At 35.3% G+C, this 10,827-nt stretch overlaps 1 protein-coding gene across 2 annotated transcripts; it reads right to left on the bottom strand.

Moving 5' to 3' along the window:
• Positions 1-227: 227 nt before the first annotated feature.
• LOC106752773 (26S proteasome non-ATPase regulatory subunit 12 homolog A) lies at positions 228-10,188 on the bottom strand. Of its 2 annotated transcripts, none has more exons than XM_014634534.2 (12): positions 10,058-10,188; positions 9,640-9,834; positions 8,807-8,914; positions 8,586-8,690; positions 8,413-8,469; positions 8,121-8,317; positions 2,302-2,401; positions 2,102-2,214; positions 1,858-2,008; positions 1,644-1,721; positions 645-893; positions 228-525 (listed from the first exon to the last, which is right to left on the bottom strand). In XM_014634534.2, the coding sequence occupies exons 1-11, from the start codon at positions 10,070-10,072 to the stop codon at positions 675-677; spliced, it is 1,338 nt and encodes a 445-aa protein (XP_014490020.1). In that variant the 5' UTR covers positions 10,073-10,188; the 3' UTR covers positions 228-525; positions 645-674. The 2 variants fall into 2 exon arrangements, with proteins under 2 accessions (XP_014490020.1, XP_014490019.1); XM_014634533.2 differs by lacking the exon at positions 10,058-10,188 and adding an exon at positions 9,915-10,048.
• Positions 10,189-10,827: the final 639 nt, after the last annotated feature.

The raw sequence follows: 10,827 nt of genomic DNA, 5'->3' as shown, positions 1-10,827 counted from the left end.
ATTTTTTTAAACTAAACACCTTTCGTTTACCCTATTTCTCTTTTGCCTTCCTATTTCCATCCATCCTGACTACTACTTTTTTTTTTCTTTTCTACCAAACACGCCCTTGACAAACTCCAAATTTATGTACTCAAACAAAAGAAAATTCAGCTAGCAAAATGTAAAGGAGAAAAAATAACAAGACACCCGCATCCAAAAAGAAGAAACTGAATAGTGAGCCCAAGGAATGCAGGAGAATTGAACGGACAAAAGAATACCAGCACTATTTATCTTTCCACTGACCTACAAACAAGATCGTTCAGGATCTTGTCATAAGTCTGTGGTAACGTATGCACCATTAGTATACAACACTAAGAAGCATGTATCAACTCTATCTTAATTTCATCATTGACAATAAAATGGTAAAAGAAAGCATTGTCATTTAATCCCCCAATACCTAACCAACCTAATCAGCAACAATTCAAATGAACATCCTGTCAAAGCAACTTAACTTCAGTCCAAAATAACATCTATATTGAGTTCCTCCTGCAGTTACCAGATAGAGCATTGTGATAGATAGTAATGGAACAAGTTAAGTAATGAACCATGATACTTCCATATATTGCAAAACTTATTTCCATATATTACTTTCGTAAGGACCTTACCTGTAACTTTTAGTAGTAGCATGGACCTTCTTAAACCTTCAAGGCAGCCTTATGCACCATTGTTTCCTTGTGTATTTGGTGGCAGCTCTTCTCCACAAGATCAAGCAGACTCTCCAAGTTTGCTGCCCATGAGTTAAGAACATCGTTGCTATCCTTGGCTCTTTGGAAACAAACTATTCCCATGGGTCTATCAATTTTTGCCACCAATGCCTTGGACACAACCATATCTGAAAGATGCTTCTCAGCTTCCTAAAGTTTGCAAGGAGAATTAGTTAGAATCTTCAAAATAGTTTTGCAACATGTATATTCATTGTAGAGATCATTAAGAAACAATATAACGATCAGTTTGAGGGGTAAATGTACTATTCAGATCGTTTAAGCTGTGCGGCAATACCTATTAAAATCTGTGCAGGAAACACACATTTGTTGTATAATATTAGGAAGTCTAAATATCAAATTTGGTTTCTTTTTATGTTCTGATTTGCAATTATGGCCCCCTTATTTTCTATCATGATTTCAGTCCCCATATTTTAGAAAATCTGCAATTTAAGTTCAATTCTTAATTTTGCATGTTCAATTTTTTTTTAATTTAATTAATGGAACTATTTGCCAATGGAACACGAATATGTCGGATCTATGGTTCAAATGACCAAAAGAAAAATAATGCAAAAGTGAAAGTTAGATAAATTTGTGGTGTTTTACAAAAATGTGAAGTAAAATTGTGAAAAATAAAGGAGACCAAAATCACAAATCAGGAAATAAATTGCAATTTAGCCTACTAAGGCAAAGAGAATATCTGAGGAGGCAGTTGACCTGAAAAGCTTATATGTAGGTTCATTCCTAACTAAAGCAGCATATAACATGAAACTACCTTGCCACTGGTTATTGCGAAGGAACTGAGATATTTATCTGAAACAGTACAGGCCTACCCAAACACATTAAAAACAACCAAGTACCACAGATAATCTTTCGGCACATGATCATAACTAGCATTCTAACCTGGACACTGAGGCACAAAAGCTCTGCAAGTCTCTTCAAAGTAATCCTCGCATAGTATTCTGATATAACAAGAATATTCTGGCAAGGTAAACAAAAATTAACGTTCACATTAAGAAGTGCTGAAAACTGAAAAATAAGACTTTCACAAAATACCTCCCAAGCAATTTGGAGGGAGGGAGGGTACATACGAAATATTATAATGTAAGGGAATTACATGTTCAATTACTCTTTCCCTCAGATCTTTTTCTGGTTCTGCACCCAAATACTCTCCAAGGATATTCTCATTCTCAAACTCATCTTTGTATGAATCCCAAAGAGTTGTCCACTGGATAACCTCCATAGTGACCAACTGTTTCAACAGCAACCTACAACGTGATGTGTAACAGGTGCATCAAATGAGAAGGAAAGCATGACTAAAATGCCTAACACAACACAAGCCCAAGCTTAGGATGGCGTACTTAAAGTTTGGAATCTCAGACAGATTCCTATCCTCCAAGATGCAATTGAGAAGGCTTGACTGCATTGGATCATGTGGTGATAGAACCAAGAACCAGCATATCTTCCTCAGGATCTACACATAAGGAAAATATTCAGAAAAAAAAGGAGAAACACAATCTGACAATAACAGATAAATCAAATAAGTAGAAGGGAACCCTACTGGAATCCACTCGGTAGTATTTTCTTTGACAGATGGAATCTCATATATTGCCTTGTAGCATCGGCAAATTTCAAGGTAATCTTTTTTATGGGAATAGTACCTTCAAAATAAACAGAAATCATCACAAGAAACCCAAAAGATTATGATCAGCCTTCAAGCATCATCTGAAAGTAGGCATCAAAAGAATGCAACACCAAAAGCAAATGAAACAAGACAACCATTAACAAGAATCTTTGTAGATTATTGAAATTGATTTTGAAAACTAGAACCAAATTAAAAAAAGCTGAGTACTAGGTAACTCAGTTTATAGGAATTGAACAGAGTATCCAATTGTATAATGACAAACAGAAAATAAGAGTCATTTGGTAACAGTCACTAAATGAAAGTTAGATAATGTTGTTTGAAAGGGTTTCAACTTCAGAGCTCACTGCATAACGTATTTACATGTGGAAAATAATACTGATTTATTACTCAAAACATGGTATTAGAGATTGTCTGATCCGCTTCCACAGTCTTTGCTGTCTGCCGGCGGCCGACCGTCATGGCCACCGGCAGCCCCCTCAAATTCTCTTTTTTAACCTGTGTTTTTTAATGGGTTCCAATTGCCCTTCTCAAATTCTTCTTTAATGGGTTCCAATTGCCCTTCTCAAATTCTTCCTTATAATTCTGACCACTTTTTTTTAGTATCACCAAATACAGAATTTATTTGAGTATAATCCAATGAGATTTGAACCCATTCCCGAACCAGTAGCTGAAATTGGTGTCTTAGTTCTGTTGATGGCCAATCAATTTTGGCTCCTCTTATTTTGGCATTCTTGTTGACTGCTAGTAGGAAACATCTGTTCTCCAGAGGCAAACAGCAACAGACATGTAGGGACTACACTATCCTGCATCGGCTGGAATTAAAGGGCTAACAGTCACAAACCTGTACGGACTTAATCACCCTAAACAGTAACAAACCTTCAAGGGACTTAACTGCCCTGAACATATGGGAGGCCTTCAGGAAACAACTGTCCTGCAGAGGCAAACAACAACAAACCTTCAGGGACTTCACTGCCCTGAGTAGCAACAAAACTTCAAGGGATTTAACTATCTGAACATAAGGGAGGCCTTCAGAATAGAGAAGAAGATAGCGGAAGCAATAGAGGTAGGACTAGGTGTTGGTGCATCGGTGGCACAAGCAGCAGAGATGATGGTCACGAAAGTGGTCGACGACGGTGGTTGACGACAGTGGCTGGATGGCAACACCGAACAAATGCGAGACAAAAACCAGAGATTGCCCATTGAAGTATAAAAGCACAGGTTGAAAAAGAGACTTTTAGGCCACTGGCGACAACAAAGACAAAGTAGAAAAGAATCAAAAAACCTGCTCTGATACCATGTAAAGAAAGAAAGAAAATAGGAAAAAAACTGTCTTATTAATTTTGAATAAAATATGAGAAATATATACAAGAAAGAGAATCTATAATTCTGCTATTTTATCCCTAAAAATAATGTAACATTATTACTGTAATTATTCTATAATAATGTAACATTATTACGCAAATCACCTATAATAATAACAATATATTCTCTCAATAATCTCGGGATAACATTACAGAATGATAGTCACTCTCAAAACAATAATCAAGGGTACAAAAAGGCATCTTTATGTTTATTAAGGTAAGGAAAAATAGAACCAGTATCATGTTGAATTAAGAAAATAATTCCTTATATTTTTAAGGTCAGTCAATGCATGATACAGTTAGCATCGTGCCAGGACTGACAGCTGGGCAAGACATAAACACTACAGTTCCAAAGTTGGTTTAAATATGGTAAAGAAAAAGAGATATGCTTTTGACAAAAAGGTTACACCAGACCCATAAAAAATGAAAATTGATTGGTTAGAAAGAAATAAGTGACTGTCAAATACCGTCTGTCTAATAATTTGAAGAAAGTGATGTCAACTGCAACGCCCCAAATTCTAGGGTGTCACGGATTATTCAAAAACAATAAAAATTTCAAACTTTATCATAACGCAGAAACATATTTTCAAAAAAACCTCAACATTTAAACGTGCATAAAACATAATAGTTCGAAAACATTTGTCCAATGAAAATAACGAAAGAAATAAAATGACTTCAATTACATTGTCTCAAAGTCCAAAAGTAATAACTGTAAATAAAATCTCAAGTTTGTGCCTCGTCATCTCTCGAATCTATCATGTCTCAAAACCATCTACAACATCATTTGCTCACGTATAACATCACACATCATACAATCATCGCATTCACATGCACACACACCAACATGTATGGGATAAGCTACCGATAAAACAATCATAACAACAAGATACATACCTTCTGATTATATCAACCATAATCAAACACCCCATACATAGAAGTAATAACAATAAGATTCCTAATCCTCTAACATAAACAATTCAATCATAATGAATTACTCGATCCTCGATACCCGATCATCGATCCTCAAACTTCCATCCTTGATCCTTGATCCCTAATCCTTGATCTCTAATCCTTGATGTCATCACTAACATCGCACACATAGACTCTTGGTCTATCTACTCCTTAGCACCTATGCTGACTACTTACTATACTCTTATAATAACACTGCTATCACATAGCATCACTCGGAGCATCTCAACCACTATGATCACCATCATGACTATCCCAATCATAAAAAACACCATGAGCATCACCAAACCATGAACTTCATCATGACAAGACATAGTCACACTCTTGTACCTTACCTCACCGACTATAGCCGCTCCTACAATCCAATTTGTAGATTCCCCATAAAGATACACTTAAGTCATCATTCTTTTGGCTTCAGACCTGTTCTCATATCACACAAAACAGAACATCTATCCCCTTCACCAAAGAAGATTCACCACTCGAATACCGTTCTCTTTTCTACAACTATTTGCCAAAGAGAACGCCACTCTCTTTTCAACAACCAATACCAGAGAGAGTCATCCCCTTTTCAACAACGAATGCCAAAGGGAATATCCCTCCCTTTTCAACACCCAATGCCAAAGGGAGTCACCACTCTCTTTTCAACAACCAATGCCAACGAGAGGACCTATCCGTAGATAGAACCAGGATTTACTAGGTACAGCAAGTAGACTAATCTTCCATGCCTCATGCTCATTATCCACACACACTCTTATGCATTCCATCTTCCACTCATGCTCCAATATCAACCAAAAGTCAATCCCGACCCTAAACAAAACCCCTAAACTCATTCTCTGATTCTCATCACGTTCTACAACTTCTCCAAAATAGAGCTGCTGATGCAAGGTTGTTTTCTCCCAAACTAGACTTTCGATTGACGAATCCGAAATGGTGAGAATGAAGAACCATACATATGGAACCTACTGTCCAAAAATAATGCGATCCAAAAGTGAACGACTTCACAACGACGAAAACACTAGTGCACGTTTTGTGAAATTCTCCAAACCAGAGCTGTTGATGAGAGGCTGTTTTCTCCCAAACTAGACCTTCAATTGACGATCCCAACGGTCAGAATGAAAAACCATACGTCTAAAACCCACTGTCCAAAAATCTGTCCAATCCAACGGTGAAGACTTCACAACGACGAAGACACCAGTGAAGGTTTTATATTATGCGGGAATGACTTCTTTTCTTACTTTCTCTCTCACTTGACTTTTCCCTCTCTTCAAATGACTCTAATTTGCCCTACTAATATGACCCACCTCCACTAAAACAAAGTGAGACATAGTGGTCCACATTATTTGTCCTATTCTCCACATAGGAAGGGATCCCAATAACCCAACACTTACAACATATATTTGCATGGAAACCCCCAAGCATCATAATTTTATTTTCCCTTAGCATCAAACCCTCTGCTGGGATAACCCACCAACCAGACATACATTCATAGGAAAAACCTAACATAAATATTACATAAACTCTATGCCCATGCATAGATAAACCCTTGCCCAACAAGAGCAACATACAACCATAATCATAATCATATAAACATATATCAAACAAGGATTATTAATCAAAATAATCAAGAACACATATAACATACAATAATTAACAAACAAAGGTAAGCTTCCCCATATCTTGACCAATCCTAGGGCTTTGTCTACACTCTAAATCACCACCAATCTCTAAGGTTTATGTAGTTCTTCCTCTTCTCTCCCAAAACCGCCTCTTTGTCTCTCCCTATCTCTCTCTTTTACGTTTTAGATGTAGGTTAAAATTATGAAACCCTAGTTTCCCCTTCTCCTATTTATCTTTTCTTATTCTATCTTTATCTTTTTAATTAAAATAATATCCAAAACCACTAAATCTTTTAATTTCAGATTTATTTTCCTTTATTTCCTTTCTACACCCCCATAATTTAATTTCTGCACTAATTAACGAGGGTAAAATGAACTTGTTGCCCTTGGGCCCAAAAATATAATTTAAAACCAAAAGTTTACTTTAACTCTCTTTCTTTCTAGAATTTGGCCCACATCTATTCAATTTTAAATCACCCTTCTACCCTCAATCCAACACATCATATTAGTAACAACACACCACCCAAATAATCCAATAACAACATATCAATCATATATTCCACTTAATCAATAATAACATTAAATAAAAAATATAATAATCATAATTCTAGAAAACATCTAATCATCAAACACCAATTACCAAACAAAAATGTCCAAGTCTCATAACCACACTATCCCTTAATTACTACATTTTCCTAGGGTCTTACATCAACCATAATGTGATCTACTTTTGAAATCATGTACTTTTGCAAGAATCATCATTGAAATTAAAATTTATGCTTCCGACAAAAGTTAGAGAAACTGTTCAGGTTCATCACGATTATATTCATTACACAAAAAGCTACCCAGAATCTAAAACATCATTTTTCATGTTTTATTTAATTTCATGTATAGTAAGTGCATATACACCAGGTTGCAGGAAACTCAACAGATCAGCCTTGCCTGTCCTTTCAAGCTAAGCCAAGGCAGTGTGAACCTATATTTGAGGTATCAACTGTATAATTCAACAAATCATTCTTTCACGATCAAACTTAACTCATGAAGAGGCTCATAGCATTGTAAACGTATATTTGAGGTATCAACTGTATAAATTCACCTTTGACCACAAACCTAATTACACCCCAAAAACACAAAAGTTTCCTTTTCTATTTCTCCTCTCAAACAAATGGTGGGAATTTGACATTTCCATCCTATCTTCCTCCTCTCCGTTTCCCTCTTCTCTATTTACACTCAGAACTGGTCCCAGACACCTAGTGTACCATGAAAAGTGAAGAGCTTTAAATCTACTCTGTACCTTCCACCAGAAAAAAAAAAAAAAAAAAAAAAAAAAAAAAAAAAAAAACTAGAAAGCGGCTCAGGAATTCCTTTCATTTCTAGTCCATTAAACCAACTACAATAAAGACATGGCACAAGCAAATGTAGCCTGAGAAATTGCTTTTCATCTTAATACAGAATCCAAATCCCCAAATCAAATTATAGTTGCCTAGATCAAATACAACATATTGACAAAGAAAAAAGGATTAAAAATCACTTATTCCAAATATACGGAAGCAGAACTGAAAATATGAGCAAGAAAGATGGAAAAAGTTCTTCAATAGTAAGTTTGTCACCAAAGTGCATGAACTACTAAGAGACATATACACTCTTTACTTTATAGAATTTCTATTGCAATAGTAGCACTATTTACCGCTACTGATAACTATGTCGTAACAGAACAACATCTATATTTTAAAACCCCCCATCATGAATTGAACAATCAAATCAAGACAGCAAGTAGGGATTCAGTTACCGAATCATTAGTTCGTAATAGATCCTCTTCAACTCTGGCAGAGATGGTATATCTAAAGGAGCTTCTTCAACAACATTATCACCTTCTTTAGCCTTTTTCTTTTCCTTTGAAACATCAGCATCAAATACTCTTGTACTAATCTTTCTTGAGAGAATCTGAGCACGAACATAATCCTGGCGGTCTAGACACAAACGAACCTGAACCACAAGTAAATGCAAGAGAATAACGAATCAACAAAATTAATGACCAAAGAAAATTTCAGTACTTAAGGGCATATTAGAATGTATAGTACTTGTTCAAGAATGAAAGCGATTTTCTCAGTTTTTGCCATGGCACCAAAAGTTTCTACCTGTTAAGAAAACCAATCATGTAAGTCACCTGACAACTAGTTGCACTATCCAGTAACATATCCAAACCAAAGGTGCATAATAAAAATCCATCACAATATTTAATATTCACACTGACCGCAACTTCTTGCATCAAATCAGCAGCTTCATCAATAAGTCCTTGTTCTTCCTTAATTTTTGCAAGATTCTTGATCAATCGAGCTCTCTCAATCTCAACATATATCTAACAGATGATAAAAAATACAGTACAATGTATATTAAATATGCATCTTATCTTATTAGACTACATCAGAGGACAATTAAAAGGAATCATCAAGAGTGAAAACATCATTTGCTCACCTTTCCGTTACATACACTTTCCAAGGTTTCGATGAGTTTTATACGAATTTCAATATGCGGTGTCTCATCAATATATTGCATAGCTTGCTGGACCATCGCTGTTATAGCCTGTATACAAAGGATAGGCTTATGAATGAAGATCATGATTCTTGTACCAATTGCAATACCACTAGGTAAAATCTCTACTCTGAACAAATAGATTATAACTTGTCAAATGCAAAGCTGTGAGTGTCCTAATAATTTAGTATCGGGTCAAAAACAATAGAAAATTTTCACGGATCCGTTCATAGCTTATAAAGGCAAGAAACTAAGGGTTCAGGTAACACGACTACCAGATCAACTTTATTAGAGACGTTGTGTGGCATACCGAACCAAGACGTATAAGTGGTGAAAGACGCATGTTCTGCAGAATGTCTACTCTAACTTTCTAACAGAAGTGTAAAAGGTCTTAGCATGCATAGTTATGGCCAAAAATACAAATAACGTTTTTTTTTTTCTAGTCATAATGATAATTAATTACTTAAGATTAAATTGATGAAATCAACGAAGATCACAATACTTAAACTTTTTCTACTAGCGCACATGTTCCGTTGATATTTGGAACAAAATTTCCATAGATAACGGTTAACACACAATCCCTGGCGAGTAACGAAACACTATAGAATATAGATTACGAAGTAGACGACAACAAATTTTAAAGCAAACAAAGAAAATCAAGGCCATATCAATTAAAGCCCTAACAAAGTTAAACTACACAGATGATCAGCATAGAAAACAATACAAAAACTAGATAGGTTTTTGCTCCTAATGAAAAACAAAGAAAGAGCCCTTACCTGCCTATGCTGGCCACGTCGTTTGGTTAACAGAACAATTTGGTCATTGAGAGTGTTCCATGCACGCGCTTCAAAACATAGCCGTAAAATTTCAGTGGCAGCGTTTCTTGTGGCGGCGACATCGCCGGCGAGCCTCGCATGCTTCTCGGCATTCAGCAATTGCTCTATTTCGACGTCTAAATTCTCTGCATTCACCTGAAAATCCAGAAGAATCATCAACTCTGCTAATCAAAATCCAAATTCAAACATTCCAAAAAAAAATTTCTAAAACCTACACGAAGCTTCATAGGGAGGTATAAATAAAAGTAGAGACACAAAGTGACATCGAGTAGTAGCAGAGGAAGCGTATAAAGAAGAGTAGAAATCTGGAGTGTGAAGAACATTTCGAAAACATTAGTGCAGAATAGCAGGGAGGTACCATAGCCATAACCATTGAAGTTAGCGACGTTGCGTGCAGGAGGGGTAGAAGAGAGGAACTTCTACTGTACTCTACTAGAACAAGAAAGGAACCACATACACATCATAGCATTAAACTATTTTATGGGCCTAACTATTTTAAACAATTTTGGGCCTGTCCTCTCCGCTCTCTTGGTGTACTTCCAAGTTTTGTTACTCAATCTTTAAACTTCTCTAAATATTTAAACTACCTCTTTTTATTAAGGTAAAAATATAAAATTCCTATAATTATCCTAGTCACCCACTTTTACTCTCACATTCATTTTCTCCTTTCTTCTAACCCAGTGTCATCTCATCTTTTGTGCTCTTGATCTGCATCCCCTGTTTTGTTCTTACTCTTGCTCACACATTTAACCTTCAAGCAACCATTGGAAGGTATATATTCTTTTACATTTCTTTCGCTTACATTTCTTGTATAGTTTTGTTATTTTCTTAATTTTATTTATTTGTGTTTTCTTTAGATTATACGTTTACGGGTTAAGGTTTATGATTTTTATATATATTTTATTGTAACTTTTTAACATTTATTAATTGTTATTTTAATTTATTTTTAATTTTATCTTAATTGGTTATGGTTTTGTTAGTTTTTTAATTTTATTTATTTTGTGTGTTGTTTTTTATTTATTATCTTTAAATTAGTTATTTTTTTTTTAAAATTTGTTTGTTATAAAAATGCAACATATAGAGAGTTATGTTCAAGGTGATACTAGAATGAGATATATGACATTTATT

The sequence above is a fragment of the Vigna radiata genome, unplaced genomic scaffold (genome assembly GCF_000741045.1).
Source record: "Vigna radiata var. radiata cultivar VC1973A unplaced genomic scaffold, Vradiata_ver6 scaffold_43, whole genome shotgun sequence".
Classification (NCBI taxonomy): domain Eukaryota; kingdom Viridiplantae; phylum Streptophyta; class Magnoliopsida; order Fabales; family Fabaceae; genus Vigna; species Vigna radiata.
This window is presented reverse-complemented; position numbering and strand designations above follow the sequence as displayed.

Bases quoted from the DNA above. Each gene is read 5' to 3' on its own strand.
- LOC106752773 (XM_014634533.2), bottom strand. From the start codon at position 10,022: ATGTTCTTCACACTCCAGATTTCTACTCTTCTTTATACGCTTCCTCTG. The intron at 8,318-8,412 runs GTACTATACATT...CTTGTGGTTCAG, and splicing joins TCGCTTTCATTCTTGAACAA to GTTCGTTTGTGTCTAGACCG. The intron at 1,722-1,857 runs GTAATTCCCTTA...TTACCTTGCCAG, and splicing joins GGGAAAGAGTAATTGAACAT to AATATTCTTGTTATATCAGA.